A 20,518-nucleotide genomic window follows, 5' to 3' on the forward strand; every position below is an offset into this window, starting at 1 on the left:
GTGTATATATATAGTATAGTCCCGGGATAAATTCCTAGCAGTAGAATATATTACATTCTTCTAAGTCATGAATATGTTACAAGTGAAACAAATCCATAAAATTTTTTATTTGTTGTAATTTTCTTTTTCATAATTTGGTGGGATCTTTCTCTTTAGCGTTCTTTCTCACATGATTGATTGAAAATAACATGCGTTCACTCTGAACTGTGGTCCAAATGGAATTGGAGGCCCTTCATTCCTTCCTTGACTACCAGTTTAGTCTGAAACTTTGAAGAGCCAGTTTGGGAATAATAGCTTCACATCTGCATCCCAGCTGCCTGAGGAAGGAAGAGCCCTTGAGATAATGAGCTAATCCTTTGAACTAGCTGTGAAGCTAACTCCCAATGGAGGACGAAATTTTCAGAATTTGAATACTTGTGGCCACAGGGGAGTGTAGGGTCACTGACTGCCCAGGGTGGCTCTGTCCCTGCAGGTTTGAGTGGCTGTGATTTGACTCAGCTGGGCATCCCGACTGCCGAGGAGCATTTCCAGGAGTACTGTCTCCACATGGGCATTCCTCCCGTTGAGAACTGGAACTTCTACATGGCTTTCTCCTTTTTCCGAGTGGCTGCGATCCTACAGGGAGTCTACAAGCGCTCGCTCACAGGTAACGGGTGGCCTGGATCCGCTTCTCCCCCTGGAAACCCTCAGAGGCTTTGGAGGGATGGGCTCAGCCAGAATCTTTAAGATTTCATTAATCCAACCACTTGTCTTTAGGTATATATCATATAGTTATATTCTTTCAAGTATTTGAGCTTTAAAATTATTAAAATAATGTACATAAAATTATTAAAGTAAAAACATACTACATGGTAAGAATTCAATCATATAGGACATAAAATTACTTTCCTTTCTTGTCATTCTTCAAAGACAGACACTACTGTTAGGAGTCTCTTGGGCCACCCAGTTTTCTCTGTATGGCTACCTTCTCTCTTTCTCTCTCTCCAAGTTTTATAAAAATGTGATCATCCTACATCAGTACCTAGATTTTAAAATTCTTTATACTTAAGAATTCCTATGAAATATGTGTGTTTGTGTGTGTAGGATATGACACGTGTATATAAGAGACAACTCAGAAGGCAAATTCCTTGCTTTTTTTCCCACTTAACATTTCAGAGACCTTTCATGTGAGCAGGTACAGATCTCATCATACTTTTTGGTTTCTGTGGAGCATTCCATTGTTTGGATATGCTGTAATTTATTTAACCACTGCCCCTATTCATGTGTATTTGGACTGTTTGCAGATGTTTGCTATCACACATAAGTAGTTGGTGGACATATTTTCTCACACATGTGTGCATATATCTGAAAGATAAATTCCTAGAGTTAAAATTGCTGGTTTTTTTTAAAGTACATGCATTTAATATTTTTGTAGACATTGCCAAATTGCCCAGTAACAGGATTGCTGAAGGAGAAAATAATTACTATGTTTTCTTTGATGGCACTTTTACATACATGGAAAAATACTTTATTGAACTAGCTAGGAGTTCTGGATTATACCTTGTAAGTTTCAGTTTTAGAGAAGAAAAGTTGAATATTGTTACTGGTACTTAGAACTGACTGTTGGTTGAGTGTGTATATATATATATATATATATACACATACACACACATGTATCACCTATATAGTGTTTTCATATATATGAGGGGATGGTACAGTGTTAATTAGTTTTAATTCTAAATATTTTAGAGTAGCAAATAAAATAACCTATATCCTAAATTATCTAAGAATATAGAAAGGCAGATTAAAGTTGGCTTCCTGTGTAGAAGGGAGGCTAATAGAAAGTAGATAGAATCTAGAAATAGTGACTAACCCAGTAGCATTAAACACAAACAGCTACTCACATTAAAACCTCTAAATTCCATTCCCACTGAAAGCAACCAGGATACTTTGGAGAAATGGCTGATTTAGGTCTAGGGCAGGACATCTACAAGAGGAACCTGGAACATCTTGCCCCAAAAAGAAAGGAAGGTGTGGAAGGCTGCTGGGGCCCGTTCTCGGGGACTCAGGAGCCAGCTTGAACAGGCTCCGACTTGCTCACGGTAGGAAACTGGGAGCATGAGGATGAGAGCCGAAACGGAGCGAAGCTCATCAAGCATGTTGGGGTCCAAGTAAAGCGTGATGCTGGGGGTTGACTTTAGAGAAGCCCAGGGCAGAGGGGGCGGGGGCGGCAGAGAAGGAGATAGACCGACCTTGCTTTGACGACTGTTGGAGCAGAGTGATAGATATCTACAGGTTCATTATTCCCTTCTCTCTACTTTCGTATATCTTTGAAGTTTTCCAAAATGAAAGTTAAAATAAAAGTCAGATAGACAGAAACCCAGCAGTGGGTTTGTGATCGCTACAGGGGCGCCTTAGCTTCATGGTCCTCGACACCCCAGGTTCACTGGCAGCCTCTTGCCCCTGGCCAAGCTGCCACAGTCTTCTGAGGAAAGCGGTTTGCAGTTGGGGAATCGATGATTCATTCACTCACAAGCATGTGAGCCTCTGCTGAGCCAGGCTCTGTGCCCGGTGGTACTGGCGACACAAAGTCATGAGCAAAAGCACGTCCAGGGACAAATCAGCATCTAGAGGGTTTTTGGTTTAACCCTCTCTGATCTGATAGCAGGGGTCTCAATAGGTGGGACTTCTTGGAAATGATACTTTCCCTTCCTTTGGATAACGTTAGCTCTAAGCGGCCAGTTCCCAGTTTTCGTTGTGGCTTTGCAGTGGTGAAAGCTCTCCACCAGGTGAGCAACAGGCCTGACTGCTGGCCAACATTTGCTGGGGCTGCTGAGCTCTTGCGCGGTTCTGCTCCAGTGCCTGGGGATAGCTGACTCGGTTTTGAATTACTTGTTCAGGAGTCTCTGTACCTATACACGTCACTGAATGCAGTTTGCTGATCAGGAAGCCATTTTGACAGTTTCCAAGGTCCTGCGGGCCGCTAGCTGCCTTCATGCTTTCCTGGGCTTGGAGGTGAAACACCCCATGTGTTTGCCGCCACCACAGGAAAGGTAGATGCGCTGTCTTTCAGGCACCTGCTCCTCCAAGCCCCACCGGGCATCCCCGTCCCTCCTCACTGGGAAGGTAGCCAGACAGAGTGAGTGGCTGAGTTTTCTCACACAAAAGCAGCAACATCTGTTTTTGAAAGGGTAGTCCCCCTTCACCCACAGTTGCAGTTACCTGCAGTCAAGTGCAGTCTGAAAATATTAAACGGAAAGTTCCAGAAATAAACAATCCATAAGTTTTAAATTGTACACCATTCTGAGTAGCGTGATGACCAGTGGGTTATCCCTGTGCCCAGCGTCTCCACGCTGCGCACGCTCTGCCTCTTTCAAAGACAGACACTGAGTAGCCCCCTCGGTTATCAGATCTATTAGGACGACTGCTGGGTACCTCTGCTTGTGTTCGCCCATATTTCAGCCCATAAGGCCCCGAGGCGCGAGAGCAGTGATGCTGGCAATGCAGAGCTGCCAGAGGGAGGCCGCCACGCGCTTGCTTTGAGTGAAAAGGTGCCTGTAAGAAAAAAACATAATATATAGAGAGTTTGGTGCTGTCCTGAAACACAGCTCCTGTGAATTGGGGAGGGGCTATTAAAAAACATTCAATGAGAGGAAACAAAGAAACTCCAACTATACAAACACCAGTTATTTCTGTACATTTGTCTTCTCTCCAACCGTTGTTCTGTTTGAACAGCTGAGGCGTTTGGTGTTGCCCTGGAAAGTGCGGCTGAGAGAAGGAGCATTTGTTTCAAAGGCATCGTCTCTCTGGTGACGGTCACAGGAGACTCCGGCTCTTTAGAATGGGAGGGGGAGAGCAGTGACCAGAGACTGGTTCACAGTCTGCACCAGCCCACCCAGGGGCCTACTGTCCTGCCGTACTAAGTGGGTGTGGAAGACCAGACTTCTCCTGGGTGGCTGCTGAAACTCTAGAAAGGAAAACGTGCGTGTGGCTCTAACTTAGGAAGAGGCCAGTGTTGTGGTCTCTTCTGCAGGGACTACATTGGGAAAAAACATACCAGAAATGACAGCTTCCAATGAACCCAAGCTCACACAAGTGACTTCCCAAGAGACAATGAAAGCAGCACTCTGAAACCAAGATCCAGTTAAGAAGAAAATTAAGAAAACACTTTGTACTTTCTGTGAGAAAAAGAAAATCATTATGAAGACCAGTGAGTGCAAAGGGAGGTGTCTTTCCCTTCGAAGTGGCATGTCCAGTCTGAGTAATGGGGGGAAACACAGCCCACGAGGGCTCATCAGCCCTCCTTGTATGTCAGGGGCTCGGGGAGGTGGCTGCCTGGCTCCTGGCGGGCCCCCTGGGACTCAGATCCATACCCAGCACCTAGAAGGTGCTGAATAGCGACGTCCACTGGTTTGCATGTGATGCTGTGTAGCAAATGGATTTGGTTCCTAATTTGTAAGGAGCAGCATAACATCTTTAACACCCAAGCTACATGAAAATGGCTCTTTTGAGAAGCTGGCCATGGCAGGAGCCAGAAGAAAAAAACAGGCCTCCGTGAAGGTCCAAAGAGAAGGAGGGAAAGAGTCTCTTTAGAGCGTGGAAATGCTAAAAATAACCCAGGAGAGCTGGCTCTAAAGAGCCCAGGGTGCACACACAACTGCCTGGCTGGGTCTCAGAAGCCGCACACCGAGTGACAGAGGCCTCACTGAAAAGACTACGCACGCCTGTGATGTGTTTGTGCCATTCTGAACGAGACAGACTATAGGAACAGAGATAACTGTTACCAGGGGCCGGGGCCGAGGGTTGGGTACCAAGGGACACGGTGGAAGTTTGGGGAAGATGCAGTGCTCTGCATCTTGACAGTGGCGATGGTTGCCCAGCTAAACTCACAGACTTACACACTTTATAAAGGGGGTGTGTGCACACTATACCTTAATTAAAAAAAAAAAAATTTAATCCTTTTAAAGTCTTGATGAGCCTATTAGAGAAAGCAAAAGAGGCAGCAAGAGCAAGACTAGAGTGTGTTCTACAATGCCGGTGATGGCGTCGATCTAATGAAACGGCCCGAAACCACCCGTGACCCCTGCTTGGGTCAGTTTCACAGCACATGCAGCCCAGGGAGGCACGCGGCTTCCTGCAGCCCACGGGTCACCGCAGCAGTCATTCGAGGTGTTACTGATTTAATTTAGTTCCTTTAGAAAAAGACCACATAAAGAGCAGGAAACAGGCCAACTGAGATCGACTTCCAACTGCCAGGCCACTAGTGAAAGCCTGGGCATGTTCCCTCCCTCAGACTCAATTCCTTGCCTTCGAGTGGGGATCAGAACTGCCACGCTGCTCCAGGAACCCAGTAAGCTCTAATGACACAGGTGAAGCACTTAACACCATGTCTAGGACCTGGCAAGCGCTCGGCAAATGGTGGCAGCAGCTAATATAGTAACAGTATTCTCATACGTTAGTATTATCATTAAGGGCTGTTCGGGAATAATCAGTTTTTCTTTGCATAGGGCAAGCAAGCTCGGCAGCTGCTGAGCAAAGTGGAGAGCTGATTGAATTTCTGTCTGACCTGGCTTGGGAGTTTGCAGTCAAAGAAGGTTTCCGGGTTTTCAACGAGATGCCAGCCACAAAGCCATCAAGGCGGTCCTACCACGTGTGGGCTGGCCCCCGGCCCCTGCCGAGCACGCCAGGGACAAGGAGTTACAGCTCCCTTCCAGAGTCTTCCTCAGCTCATTCCTCAAAGGCAGCTCTGGTCATCTCCCCGGAGAGCCTTCCCCCACGGGCCAGGGAGCTCTATCGGCAGCTGGAGCAGTTCATGGAGCGACACGTGTACCCGGCAGAGCCGGAGCTGCGGAGTCACCAGGCCTCGGCAGAGAGATGGACCCCTTCCCCGCTGGTCGAAGATCTCAAGGTAAAGCAGCCTTCCTCGAGTCAGGAGGAAGCCACTCCCTGGGGAGTGGAGAGGCGGGGGAGTGCAGCTGGGTTATCTTTGCTTTCCGCTGTCACCTTTCCTTGCCTGTGGTTGCTGACCCGGGCGTGGGATGATTATGCGTATTCGAATGATGTAACTTTAAAACCGTGTGATACTAAGTACATCAGGTAATAAAGTCTCCCTTTAAAGAATCCATAATGTCCACGCTATAGGACCCAATCAGTTTTACATTGTGTCTGTGCCCTGCCACCCAGGGACACAGCCTTAGCTGAGAAGTGGAAATACCCACTGTTCTTGTCAGGATTGGTCTTGACTTGTCGCAGTTTTTAGGTTATTTGAGGTCTTCAGGAGCACTGCTTTTGCCTATGACACAGCCGTCATCTACCTTTTAAAAAATAGCAGTATCACTTTTTTCTAGTTACGGACCTATTGCAAAATTAACCAAAGCTCAAACGTGACAAAGCACATAACATAGAAAGAGTTCTCTCAGACTCTCTCCCCTCCGAGAGGATCACTGTCAACAATTTGGTTTATTAGGCTCCCGTCTTTCTTTCCTATCATACTAACATGTTTTGTCATTCCTAAGTTGTGATGGAATCATCCTATGCATTTGATCTCCTTGCTTATTTAACTTTATGATATGTCGCCTTCCCATGCCAGCCCCAATTGACCTCTGAGAGGCTCTGCAGTGTAGGTGCGCCACACGTGGTCTGCCCTCCCCTGGCTGAGGGACCCTGGGTGTCAGCCAGCAGTCTAGGTGCCAGCCACAGAAATCAGCTCTGGGTCAGTCGAGGAGCCAAGGCTGCTAGTGAGCTGCTCCCATGCCTGGCGGGGCTGAAGACCCAGCTTCAGAAGACAGTCTGTGGTGATTCAGGGCATCTCCTCACGCACTATGGCAGAGCAGCTGAGGCTGCGGCCAAGTGGGCTGGGCCTGGGGTGACAAAGCACCCTTCGGTCTCCTGTCTGCATGGAGCGCGTTCTCAGAAGATTCGTCATTATAACATTAGTAATGCCGACAGTGATGGCAGGCGGGCACACGGGGGGTCAGAAATGCAGACGGTGGCGGGGGGTGGGGGGGCGCAGTGTGAGCCCACTGCTGCTGTCAGTGCTAGGACTTGGTGGTCCCAGGTCTCCCGGGCTTAGGCCACCTCCAGACCCAGCCTGATGCTGCGGACTCGCACCATTGTTTCTGGCACACACTTCACCTTTGGCTGTCTACCCTCTTCCCTGAAATCCCCTTCATTAGTTTCCACAGGCCAAAATAAATCATCGCTGTGCTTTCCTGACTTACTTTTCCTGTGCTAGGAGAAAGCCAAGGCCGAAGGACTTTGGAACCTTTTCCTGCCCTTGGAGGCTGATCCCGAGGGAAAATACGGAGCAGGACTGACCAACGTCGAGTACGCGCATCTGTGTGAACTCATGGGCATGTCTCTGTATGCTCCCGAGGTACCTTCTTTACAGCCCTCTGCATGTGAGGATGTCCTCGTCCCCCGTAGCACACCAGTCCCCTCCCGAACTGACAGGGTTTTCTCTAGCTTGCACTGGACTCAGGAGCACTGATCCAAATGTAAGCCTCTCCAAACAGGTGAGGACAGCTTCGGGCAGGTGGCTGGAGTGAGGCAGGAGGGCAGCGAGGGGCAGGAGTCATCGGGGAAGGTGGGAGCTGTGTGAGACGGGTCCGGCTGGCTCCTGGGTCTCCCGCTCACTAGCTCTGGCCTCCCTTCAACAAAGGAGGTCCATGGCTGGGCTCCTTGGGCTCTGGAATACTGTACTCAGAACAACTGCATCTCTGCAAGTCTCTGAGGAGAGGAAGAGCTTCCATGAGGGTGTCAGAGGGACTGGGACTCAGAAGATGCCCTGGCACACACTTCCTGGGTATTTGGGGTTTTAAATATGGACATGGGAGTCACCATTATGCTTCTTTTCCTTTTCAGATATTTAATTGTTCTGCTCCGGACACGGGGAACATGGAGCTGCTAGTGCGCTACGGCACTGAGGAGCAGAAGGCGCGCTGGCTGCTCCCGCTGCTGCAGGGAAGGGCCCGCTCCTGCTTCGCTATGACGGAGCCCCAGGTGCCAGCCCTGGGGCCCTTCCTCAGGCCAGGCCCTCACCGGGCCTGAGGCCTCCGCCGCACACGGAATGTGGGGCCCTTGCCATCCTTACGTAGAGTGTGTTCTCACTCAGGTCGCCTCGTCAGATGCCACCAACATTGAGTCTTCCATCAGAGAGGAAGATGGCTTCTATGTCGTAAATGGTCACAAGTGGTGGATCTCAGGTATTTAGCCGGGAATTCATTTTTCAGTTACATTGCATGGGTCTGCGTCAATAAGCGTCTCTCTCTCTCTGCCCTGCTGTTGCCTGGGAAACACCAGTAGGGGGGCAGCTTCTTTTCCAGTTGATGCAAAAGAGATTCTGTCTCTGTGCTCTGAGCAAACCCTAGGAGAACCGGAGGTTCCGCGCGGGCCACCGGTTGACCACACCCGTGAGGGTCCTAGACCTCTCTCTCTCACTCCCCCGCCCTCTTCGTTCTGCCTTTGGAAGGCAGAAGTTCACTTCATCAGTGGCTTCCCCGGCTGCAAGGTCGGGAGGCTCCATCAGAAGGGCTGGTGATAACCCTGCCATTCATCCGTCACAGCCGACTCTGCAGGGCCCTCCATGACTGCTGCGTGGACCTCCTGCACGGAGTCCCCACACCTCCCCAGGGGACATGTTACCATCCTCATTTCATGGAGGAGGGCACTAGGTCAGGGAAGTGACTTAAGGTACCAACTCCCCTGTCTACCCTCACAGGAAATAGGAATCCAGAGTTAAGTGTTTGCCTGCTTCTGAAGCCTGTGCCCAAAGCCACTGTGTTTCCGCCGTCTGTGGGAACAGCAGGACAGGCTGCCAGTGACAGAGGAGCGTCTTTCCACCTCCTGTCTTTGTATTTTCAACTCTACATGGCGCTTTTTTTCTTCAACTGCTCTTACGATGTTGGATTCATTCCTCACTGGGACGAAAACCAGTCGTTCTTATTCCTGGTCCAGAACCTGCACGTAGTCATCTGGTTACATGGAGTCTTAAAGAGCTCTCTCTGCTTGCTGGCTTCAGCTTTCCTGGGCCGGGACTGCGTCTGTGAAGAGCCCTCGTGGCCTTGGCATCAGATGACAAGGGTCTGTCTCTCTCCTTCCCTGGCAGGCATCCTGGATCCTCGCTGCCAGCTCTGCGTGTTCATGGGAAAAACAGACCCGCACGCCCCACGCCACCAGCAGCAGTCCATACTCTTGGTCCCAATGGATACCCCGGGGATAAAAGTCATTCGGCCTCTGACGGTATACGGGCTGGAGGACGCACCAGGTGAGCCCCGAAGCCGCTCCCTTCTGTGTGAGGGCCTGGGAGACACAGCAGGGTGCAGTCCAGTACCTCTAAGGGCGCGATGCCGTTCGGATGGGCACACACTCCTGCCTGTCATTTCCATATGTGAATACCAACCACACACACACACTTCAGACAGGCATTTATATTTTCTTTTCTCTTCTAAACTTAGAAGATGAGACAGAATCTGAGCTAAATAGGCCACTTGGGACAGCAGCAGGAAGGGTGCTCCAAACCTTCTCTTGTACACCCCAGCAGGCGGCTGACCTCCCAGCCTGCTAACAAACGGCACTCACATTTCCAATCCGTGTTTCCGCGGGATCCCTCCACTGTTGGAGTCCACAGTCTCAGGAAGTTTCAGCTTACAGTACAATCATTGTGTTTTAGAGGAAGCATGGCAAACTATTCACTTGACACTGTAAATCAGTGATTTCTTCTTCCATCTTTGATAAGCTCCTTCCTGCCCTGCTCCCGAGCCACGTCCCAGTTAGAAGGCTGGAGAAGGGGCAGGAAGGTTGCCAGCGGGCGACTTGAAATGAGGCAAGGGACAGACACGTCTGAAACGGGTAGGTGCGTCTCTCAGGAGGAAACGTTTGGGTCTTTCAGGTGGCCATGGCGAAGTCCTGTTTGAGCAGGTGCGCGTGCCCAAGGACAGCATGGTCCTAGGTCCTGGCCGAGGCTTCGAGATTGCCCAGGGCAGACTGGGTCCCGGCAGGATCCACCACTGCATGCGGCTGATCGGGCACTCAGAGAGGGCCCTGGCACTCATGAAGGCCCGCGTGAGTGCTTCCTCTTGCACCTGCATCTGGCCCAGAGCCGCCCTCTCTTTTGCTCTCGGACCTAAATCCTAACTGCTTTCTGAGGGCTGACTCAGCGGGTGAAGTGCGGTGATGTTCTCGCCAAGAAGCTGTACCCCAGTCTTTGCTTTGCATCTGCTACTTTGCTGAAGTTTGAAATTCAGAGTAGAATGGGTCTTGCTCTGTTGAGGTGACCAGAAGGAAAAGGCTGGGCTTGTAGCAGCAGAGGGCAGGTCCCAAGGTCCAAGGACAGGGTCACAGGCTCCCAAGGGCTATTCCTACTACTAACTCATCTTTAAAAATCAGATACCAGGAAGAACTTTGTTGGTGGCTTGTGTCCCTGGGGTCCCAGCATCTAGCCCTGTGCCATCCTCTCCCCTGGGCATGTCCAGAAAACTCTTCTGCTGTGACCCCTCCCTCAAAGACTGGAAGCCCACGCAAAAGAGAGCTCTTGCAGGAATGGTCATTTAAATCGGGGGTATCGATCTCACAAAGATGGAGCAAACCCTGGAGGCCAAACAAAAGTCTCACAAGAAACTACAAAGATCAAAAGCAGTCCAGTGCATCTGGATTACTGAGCAAAACTTCTGTGATTTACAACCTTTTGAGTTGCAACTACCAATTTTTTAAAAAATAAAATGCTTTTCTTTAAGGGCTTGAAATGGTACTTTAGCCCCACCCTGCACCGGACTCACAGCAGCCTTCCTGCAGAGCAGTCGGACTGTGAGCGTCGGACGTCAGAAGGGGCAGAGCTCCAACGTGGCAGCTCCACTCGTGAGACTTGGTCACAAGGGACTCATTAGGAGTCTACAAAAGATGCAATACTAGGCAGTTCGCCCCAGCACTGAACTTAATAGCAAAATGTTGGGAACAACCTTTAAGGCTAAATAATTAGAACCAGGTCAGATAAACCCTGGTTCAGGCACACAGTGAAATGCCAAAATGATGCCATACAGATCCATTTCTTAACACAGAGGTATTCACTGAATGCTCTTAAATGAAAAGAAGCAGGCGACAAAGCGGCGTGTAGAGTATGACTCCACTTTTATAAAAAAAAAAAAAAATGCATACAGTCTAGAAGGGTAACCACCTGACAGCCGCTGTAAGTAACGGGTGATGGTATACCCAGTATTTCTATTTTTGTCTGAACATTTATCCTTTTTCTGCCATGAGATGTATTATTTATGTAGTGATTGTTTTCAGTTAAAACAAAACTAAAGGAGAAAACAAAACTAAACAAACAAAAATTCCTTATAAGCTTTTCTGATTGCTTATGACTTTCAGACCCTTAGAATGTCCTTTGCCATTACAGTTGCCCACAATGGGGCTCTGGCACCCAGACCTATAGCTGGGCCTGCCAACAGAGGGCACCATCCCCCCACCTCTGTGAGGTGCCCACTGTCTGGCCTAGTTCCCAGAGTAGCCCTGGGCCAGATGCTGGCTCAGACCCTGAAGAACTGCTCCTGCCTGGCTGCCCACAGGTGGCTGAGTTGCTGGAGTACAGGGATCCCGGGACTCAGTGTGTGCAGCCACCGCGCTCACTGGCTCTGCGGTGCCTGTGAGTGTCGTCTGTGTCTGGATCTTCTGGAAACCGACTGTGGCTAGAGAGCTGGCAGACTGTCAGATGAGCGGCTTGCTCCTGCTTCTGCTTCTGCTCCCTGCCCCATCCTGTGCGCTCTACCACCCCCTCTGCAGGGCACCAGCCCCCATCTCAAGCTGGTCTTCTGTGTCCACAGGTGAAGTCCCGCATGGCCTTTGGGAAGCCCCTGGTGGAGCAGGGCACGATCCTGGCAGACATCGCCCAGTCGCGCGTGGAGATTGAACAGGCCCGGCTGCTGGTGCTGAAAGCTGCCCACCTCATGGACGTGGCAGGAAATAAGGTAGGAGGCTGAGGGGACTCACCGATGACCGGTCCAAGGTCAGTGGCCTGAGGGAGTCTGTCATGGGAATCTACAGACACCAGCCCCTCCCTCCCCACTCAGCAAACTCCAGAGGAAGAGCTTGGCTTCTTGACACTAATGACTGCTTCAGCTCTGCTTAGAACTATTTGGGCAGCTTTCCAAAAACAGAAAAGGCACACTAAAATAGGTCTGAGCCTTCCATTTACTGAGCCGGTGGACTTTTAGGTCCAAGATAGTGGGCCTGACAGGGTCACATAGCCCCTGGCCTAGCTCTGCCTCAGGCTAGACTTGGAGGCCCTGTTGGTGCAGGCATCAGGCAAACAAAGAGTGAGCACAGGAGGGACTCACCACAGAGAGGCTTGATTTTCCAGCGTGACATTATCCCTTAGATGGCTCTTCCCGAGTGCCTTTAGTGGCATGTCTGCATGGACCCGCGCCTTCTCCACCTCTGTGGGGAGCCTTGACTTTAGCCAGAGGCCTCAGTGGTGGGTGGGGGGCAACCTGGGCTCGTCTTCCCGGCCCCTTGGCCCTCATGCTGGATATGGCGGAGGCGCTCAGGGGCCTGGCTCCAACGCCCCAACGCAGGGCGGAGTCCTGCAGCTTGGTCTCTAGAGCTCTGGCTGGCCGAGGTCCACGCTCGGGTTGGAGACGAAGCTGGCCGTGACTGTGATCGACGCACAAGCCACTCCCCACTCTGCCTTCTGTGTGTGCGGGCACTGCTCCCCGTCCTCCGGGAAGACGTCTTCATGCCTGAGCTGTCCTTGACCAGGCACCTGCTCACACCTCACCCTTTCCTGCGTCACCCTCACAGTCACCACCGCTGCGCCTTCCATCGCCCCAGGTGCTGGGCGCGGGGCGTGGGGCGTGCCTTGGGCAGGGGCCGCCTTGTGGAGCCTGTGGTTCCGCTGGACCTCAGGTCTCTGTTCTGAGCCATTGTTCCTGCTCCTCCCATGAAACTGGTTGTCCTTCCAATCATTTTGCCTTGGGTCTGCCCTTGTAGTTTCGTTTCCTCCTCTTCCTCACAGGCTGCAGCTTTAGACATTGCCATGATTAAAATGGTGGCCCCGTCCATGGCGTACCGAGTGATTGACCGTGCTATTCAGGTGAGGAGACTGGACCACGGGTTCTCGGACCCACTTACAACACAGGCGGAGCTCCTTTGCCTTCAGCTGCCCCACCTCCTGTAAACTCCAACCACCGCCTGTTGTTGCGCACTCATCTTGCATGTCATTTCCCTTTTTTTCCTGGGGACAACCATACAAGAGGGCCACATTCATACTCCCACTTCTGAATATGAGGAAACAAAGACACAGAAAAGTGAAATGACTTGTCCAGGGTCACTTGGCTTGTAGGTAGCTGATCTCAGATTTATGGGAACTTGGTCCTTGTTATACCAGAACCCTGCCTCCTAGCCATGCGGGATGTCTCCTTCCCACATCTCAACACCTGGCCCCAGCATGGAGGTTCCCCAGGGGGCAGAAGTTACTTAGCAGAGTGGACTTGGGGAGTCTGGTGTCCACAGGATGGGAAGTGTGGACCCAGCTGCAGTCTTCTGGGATGTTAGTTGTCACACAGAGGGCTGCTCTGAGCCACTCTGCACAAGCCCTCGTTCCCAGGGCCCACAGGGTGAGGGCTCACCCAGGCCTCCTCCCTTCCCACCCTGCCTGCCAGGCCTGTGGAGCAGCAGGGCTCAGCGGCGACTACCCACTGGCTCAGTTCTTTGCCTGGGCCCGTGCACTGCGCTTTGCTGACGGCCCTGACGAGGTGCACCGGGCGGTGGTGGCCAAGATGGAGCTGAAGCGTCGCAGTTAAACCGGCAGGTGCAGGAGCCAAAACATCTCTACCAGATCATGATGCCCAGACATTAAATGATGCTCTTTGGAAGGCCCGGTATATCTGACTCTTGCACCTTATCAGCAGTTGTGCCTCAGGACAGTCATTGTGAACACCACCTTTTTGGGTCCCCACAGAAAGCATTTCTTTGTGAGAAGCCTTGAGCTCGCTCTTTCAGGCGAGGAAGAAGGGACAGAGCCTGTAAAGCTGGTCTTCAGCCTCTGGGCCCGGCGGCAGCCCACGGGCCCTGTCTCTCCGGTGGTGGCGTGTTGAGGGTGTGGGAGTCTGACAAGTACTGGGAGCCCTGCTGGGCGCTCTGCCCACGCTCACAGCCGCAGGGCTCCCTGTCTGCAAGCCCCGCCCCTTGAGCGGAGGGGCCGCTGTGCAGGGCTGCGCCTGAACACCCAGGCCCAGTGCGCTGGGAAAATGAGACCAAAACCAGGAAGCTGCCGCCATCCATCGGGTCTTCTTCGTTGGAATTTCCGCATCACAGAACACTGATCTTGGAAGGGGCTTCAGGAGCGCAAAAGAATGAGAAAATACAGTGCAAGAGACTTCGTGAATGTCTTTGCATCATACAAAAGGAATTGAGAATAAAGGCCCACACTTCAGTCGCTCTGTTTCAGTGTGTCACTTGTCTCCCCACACTTGTGTTTACACAGAATTCTGCTCAGTCATCGGCCCCTGCAGGTGGGGGGCACAGATGCTGTCACCTCTGGTGGGGCAGGTCCTGAATGGGCCACTTCACCATTGTCCATGTGAATGTCGACAAACGGCTGTGGCTCTCTGGGGTGTGAGGGCCCCTGTCGTCAGGACGCGTGGGGGGAGGGGAGATGGCGGACAATTTGCCATGGCAGTGCAGAAAGCCGTGTCCCCTCTGGGAAGAGAGTGGACATGCTCACTTACTTGAGGTCTGAGCTCTTCCAGAACTGGGTGCCCCATGAGCCCAGGCGGCCTGTGGAGATAAGCCACCAGCTATTGGGACCCTGTCTGCTAATCTCATAATTCGTGACCATGTGGCCAACAGCTGCTCACTTCAGGTCAGACCAGACAGGCAGGGACCACCCCCTCGTCTGCCACATGGCAGACTTGACCCCTAGGGAACTGCCTTACCCAGGAGGGTGCCTCAGCCAGGGCCACGTGCTTCCGGGGCACCAGAGAGCCTTGGGGGGCTTCGGAAAGGGCTCCGCAGTCATTCTTGCGCCAGTGGTCTGGGGAGGCGGGCCCTCTTCAACATTAGTGCTTGTTGCTCATGAAAGGTCAAGTTAGATTCAAACCCCGAAGCTAACTGCTCTCACAACACCAGCCACACTGGCAAACAGCCTTTTGCAAAATCCTTCCAGGCTCCAGCAGCCTAAGCTCTGGCTTGGGGCCTCTGGCAGGGAAGAGGGTGCTATCAAAAAGGAAGTGCCCTGGGCCACAGCCTGACATCACGAGATCCTCAGAAATCCTTAGAAATCTTTGCGGCCTCTGAAGTTAGCCTTGCTTCACTGGTTAACAACCTAGTGCAGCTGCGAGGATGAAAATAGAAGCCCCGCTGTGGGGTAACTCCACGTCTCCCTCCGCTGCAAGGCACTCGGGCAGGCGGCCAACGCTGACCACGAATGTCCAGGCACAGAGACGTGGCCTGCAGCGGCCCCTCCCGCCGGGCCTCCAGTTCTGTTCAAACAGTCCGCTCTCCACCGTCAGCTGTCGCCCCAGCTCCGGGTCTACCACTGTTCTTGGTTTTGGGGAACGTGCAGGAAACAGGGAAAGGTGGTGTTCCCAGGAAGCTCCCAGGTCTAGTGGGGGACTGTGGCGAGAGCCCCGGGACCGCGGTGGGCGGTGTGGGGGGCACTGGGGATGGTCGGGGAGCTGGGGCTCAGGAGGGGGCTCTTTCCAGAAGAGGCATTTGAGCCAGACCTGCATGACAAGAAGGGGCGAGGGTGCTGCGGGAGAAGGGGCGGCCAACGCAGAGGCCCGACAGGCCGGCCGGCGTGCCTGGGATGAGGAACAGAAAGCGCTGTCCGGTCCTGGGGGGCCGTAGGGAGCTTGGCTGGGGGTTTGGTGTTGATTCTGAATGGGACGAAAGAGTGAGGTTGGCCCTGGCCAGGCAGCTCAGCTGGGGGAGTGCCATTCCGTGCACCGCAAGGCTGCGCCTTCAGTCCTGTCGGGGCACGTGCAGGAAGCCACCGATCGATGTTTCTCTCACGCATCCATGTTTCTCTTTCTCTCTCCCTGCCTCTCCCTCTAAAAATCCATAAACATATCCTTGGGTAAGGATTAAAAAAAAAATAGTTTAGGTAGTGGTTTGACAGGACTTGATTTGAGTTTTAAAAAGATCCTGTGCTCTTCAAAGTTCACCAGGATGAGAAGGAATAAAGGAGGAAGAGAGCCCATTCAAAGCTCCCCAACAGTGCAGAGGGCTCCCAAAGAACCACCTGCAAAACTGGGCGGGGGCGGGGGGAAGGCAAAGAAAAAGAAAGTGGGGCCAGGCCATAGCTCCTTTCCACCCACAGCAAACGACGGGCATTTCTGGTGAGCAGCGCGGTGACGCCTCGGCACTGCAGCAGGCTGCGTGCAAGGGCCCGCGTAAGCTTAGCACGAGAATGAGCGAGCCTGATGGGTTCTATCTGTGGAGCCCTTAGCATTTGCCGCCAATCCCTATGGGGTTAGACCAACCTTATTAGCCTGTCTTGGGGAAGGAACAAAATGTGCTCATAACATACTATTTTTTTCTCTCACAGCAAATTCTATCCCAGAGCCATTGAACACACATCCTCTGCTGCTTTCTTGGCAAGCATAGGGGCTAGATTGAGCCCTCCTCGGGGACCCGGGAACAGTCACAGGGCCACAGCTTCCATTAGAAGAGCCAGCTCTGGTGGGGTCTTTCATCCTTCCCTGCTCTCCCTCCTCCTCACTCCCCTGCACCAGATCTTGGTCCTGGCATCCTCAGGCCGCCAGTGCTCCCTCAAGTCCTGATTTCAGATACTGTCAGATAATTGCAGAATAATTGTATAGAGGCAGAAAGGGATAATTCCAAGCACCTCTCCTGGGTGGGGCCCCTTCAAGACAGCAACCAGGAGTGATGCTGAAAGAACACGTTCCAGTGTTCTTGGCCACAGAGCCCATGTTAGTCCTCTGTGGTTGCTAAGAAACAGCACCTGTTTGGCATTACCCAGGCCTCCAGAGCTTCTGGGGAGGCTTTGAGGATGCCCGGGCCTGTCTGAGTCACAGCAAAATGCGGCACCAAGGCTGAAGCACTGCTCCGAGACATCTGGGTTGGTATTTCTATTGCCCTCTGTGGTGCCATGTGGCTACAGACTTGTCCCCATCACCCCCTGCCCCCACGGACCTCAGCAGTTTTGGGCATCAGACAGAGAAGATTCAGATTCCAGCAACTGGGGGCCCACACCTATGCTCATCTGTTGGACAGGTACTCTGGGAGCAAAGTCTCTTTTCATCCAGAAGGCTGACTAGAGAAATGACTTCCGGGAATTTTTGGCCAAATCAGCATTAGATAGATAACAGAAAGTTAACACTGCTGTACAGAGCTGTCAAAGGTAAATAGGACGCTAACTAAAGTGGTAAGGACAGATGTTGATTAGTGATTCACTACTGCAGTAGGGAAGAGGGTGGGGCTGAACTGACCTCAACTTCCCTCCTTACAGGGAGCTTTTGCGAGGGAGAAGGGGAGAGCAGGAGGGCGGTGGGGGACTGTGCAGGGAATTTCCTGCGAAATGTACCAAGAGCGGATTCGGGGCTGGTCCAGCTGACAGCCGCCTGGGTTTTCTAACTGCCGCTTAGCTTATCCAGGTTGGGGTCCTAGCCTCCCACAGAGACTGGGAGACAAGGGCCAGACTCTCAGGTGCCAGTGGAGCAAACAGCGACTTCCTGCGGCAGCCTTGAGTTCTCTCAGGCAGGCTCTTTCCCAGGGCTAGGACTATCCCAGCGGTGCAGCCTTGAGCTGTTAGAAACTGTGTTAAGAGTTTGTTCATGTCTTTGGATACCGTGGGGGTAGACCAAAAAATTTGTGCTGAGAGTCTGAGGTTTTGGTAGGCCCAGGGTAGAGCTAGTCACAAGAAAGCTTAGAGAAGCCTAGCTAGCTTGGTCCTGGGTGTGAATGCTGGCTTTTCATTCCCTAGAGTCGGTTTGCTCATGTGAAATGTGCTTCCTTTCCAGGATTGTGGGAGGATTAAATGAGAGGACCCAGAGCTTATCAGAGCTTATCAGAGCTTATCAGAGCTTATCAGAAGTCCCCCGGATGTGCCAGTTTTCCGCTGTGTCTGGGTGGGGATTATGAAAGTGTACTCGGGGGAAGATTAAAACAAAAAAAAACACAAGGAGATGCCACCTCACACTTGTGAGAATGACAGTCATCAAAAAGACACGTGACAACGAATGTTAGTGAGGACATGGGAAAAAGAGAACACTTGTGCACTGTCCGGGGGAATGTAAATTGGTGCAGCCACTGTGGAAAACAACATGGAGGTTCCTCAAAAAAATAAAAATATAACTACAATATGATCCAGCAATCCCCCTTCTAGGTAGTTCTCCAAAGGAAACGCGAACAGGATCTCAAAGGGAGAGCTGCCCTCCCACGTTGAGGGCAGCATCAGTCACGAGAGCCACACGTGGAAACAGCCTAAGTGCCCACCGATGGATAAAGACGACGAGGGGCGAATACACAGGGAACAGCTGAGAGAGAACCCTGCTATTTGTGACAACATGGATGCACCTTGAGGGTGTTCTGCTAAGTGAAACAAGACAGTCGGAGAAAGACAAATACTGCATGATTCATATGTGGAATCTGAAACAGGTGAAGCCATAGAAACAGACACTAGAATGGTGGTGACCGGGGGTGGGGGAAATGAATAGACACTGGTCAACTGGTACAAGCATACGGTTACACGGTGAATAAATTCCGGAGATCTAATGCACAGCATGGTGGTGGCAGTTAACAATACTGTACTGTATACTTGAGAGTTGCTAAAAGTAGGTCTTAAGTGTTCTCACTACAAAACAGAAATGGTAATTATGTGGTATGCTGGAGGTGCTGGCTAAGGCTAAGATGGTAAACATTTGGCATTATAGAAGTGTGTCAAACCGACATGTCGTAGACCTTAAACTTACACGATGTTACGTGGCAATGCTATCTCAATAAAGTAGAAATAAGTACTAGAAAAAAATAGGAAAAAAATTTTAAATCTCAGAATGCTAAAGTCTTTCTAGGTGTGACATGAAAGCCAGAGGTATAAAAGAAAAGATCGACCAAAAAAGGCTCACAGAAACCAAACAAACACTGGGAAACAACAAAAGGCATAAACTAAGTAAAAAGATAAATGAGAACTGGCAGAAAGTATCTGCATCATGTATGGCAGACCAAATATTATTTGCCGAGATATCTATCTACCTATCTATCTATCTAGATAGATAGATATATCCCCACCACCAGTCCAATTAAAAAAATGAGAATGAGACATGAACAGCCAGCTCATAGCAGAGGAAGAACACTGGACTTCACATAGGCAAAGATGCTCAGACGCACTCCTAAGAAGAGAAATGCAAATTAATGTGATAGAGAAATGCTATTTTTCACCTATCTGATTAGCAAAGAAAACCAAAATCCGATCGATTATGTTGGTGAAGGTGTGAGGAAACTCGGACATGACAGCGGGTGGGGTGTAAATTAATCACACCTCTATGAAGGGTGATATATAACATCGACTCGTATATTTAAATCGTAAGTGTCCTTTGACTTAGCAGTTCTATTTCTATGAACTTCTCAGGTATGTCAAGGATATATTGGAAACAACTTAAATGCCCATCCACAGGAAATTCATTAGATAAACATGGTAGATGTACCCAGTGGAACTCTATGTAGCTGTTAAAGAAAATGGGACACTTTCCCCGGTGCTGTTGCAGAGCCATCTCCCCACACGTTGTTAAGTTAAAAAAGCGAGCTGCCTTGGGAAAGGGGACGTGGGGGCTGGGGGCTGCATTCAGAGGGGAGAGGGAGACTCATTTTTCAGTTTCTCTCTGCAACTGATCTCCAAACCTATTTCCCCTCCTTTCTGGGCACACACTTGACTGACTTCGCAGACTCATGGAGCCAATGGCCACAAGTCTGAATTCTAGCTAGTGAGCCAGGCTCAGCCCGCAGAACTTTCCCATGTGCCAACCTTAATGCTTTTTTCTCCTCTGGTTGTGACTTTGAGAATCAGGTGTTGACATCAGAGTCACACAGAGAAAAGCGCCAGGGCCCCTAGTTGTGAGTGAGACTTGCCATCATGGAGAGAGGGCCTTGACAGTGGTTAGACACTGGGACTTTGTGGCATGTTTGTTCTGGCAGCCCTGTTAGCTATTATGATACACTTTTGACGTCACATTAGCACTTCAAAGCCAAACAACAGCACACACACACTGCTGGCTTCGAAGACTGTGGATCAACAACTTTGCCTGGCACTTCGTGGCTGGGCCTTGGCCAACCCTTGAGGCCTCAGTGCCAGGGACTGCAGCATCGCACAGCAGGCAGGTCCTCGCCGACTCAACGACTCCTTTCCTCCGCCCCTGCCGTCACACCGGCTTGTGCGGGCAGGCTGGCAGGCTCCGCAGATCCTGCCAGGCCTCTTCCCCTCTTCCTTGGACTGTAGCTGACAGTGAGCAGGCAGTTCTCTGTAACCACCGTCTCCCTATCTGGCCTCCTCCCATTCTTTCCCGCATCCTCAGTGCCCAGTCCTCTGATG

At 51.2% G+C, this 20,518-nt stretch overlaps 1 protein-coding gene across 3 annotated transcripts in view; it reads left to right on the forward strand.

Annotated features, from left to right (window-relative positions):
* The window catches only part of ACAD10 (acyl-CoA dehydrogenase family member 10), a 39,702-nt gene extending 25,301 nt beyond the window's left edge, over window positions 1-14,401 (forward strand). For all 3 annotated transcript variants that reach the window (XM_054594145.1, XM_054594147.1, XM_054594146.1), the window contains 10 exons: window positions 473-646; window positions 5,487-5,887; window positions 7,214-7,354; window positions 7,843-7,980; window positions 8,093-8,183; window positions 9,086-9,244; window positions 9,869-10,041; window positions 11,796-11,939; window positions 12,986-13,063; window positions 13,632-14,401. In XM_054594145.1, the coding sequence (XP_054450120.1) occupies window positions 473-646; window positions 5,487-5,887; window positions 7,214-7,354; window positions 7,843-7,980; window positions 8,093-8,183; window positions 9,086-9,244; window positions 9,869-10,041; window positions 11,796-11,939; window positions 12,986-13,063; window positions 13,632-13,772 (1,640 nt within the window). In that variant the 3' untranslated portion in view covers window positions 13,773-14,401. The remainder of the gene's footprint in view (window positions 1-472; window positions 647-5,486; window positions 5,888-7,213; window positions 7,355-7,842; window positions 7,981-8,092; window positions 8,184-9,085; window positions 9,245-9,868; window positions 10,042-11,795; window positions 11,940-12,985; window positions 13,064-13,631) is intronic.
* The last annotated feature ends 6,117 nt before the right edge of the window (window positions 14,402-20,518 follow it).

Source organism: Pteronotus mesoamericanus, unplaced genomic scaffold, assembly GCF_021234165.1.
Source record: "Pteronotus mesoamericanus isolate MK-2021 breed Mesoamerican mustached bat unplaced genomic scaffold, CSHL_Meso_final scaffold_507, whole genome shotgun sequence".
NCBI classification, from domain to species: Eukaryota; Metazoa; Chordata; class Mammalia; order Chiroptera; family Mormoopidae; genus Pteronotus; species Pteronotus mesoamericanus.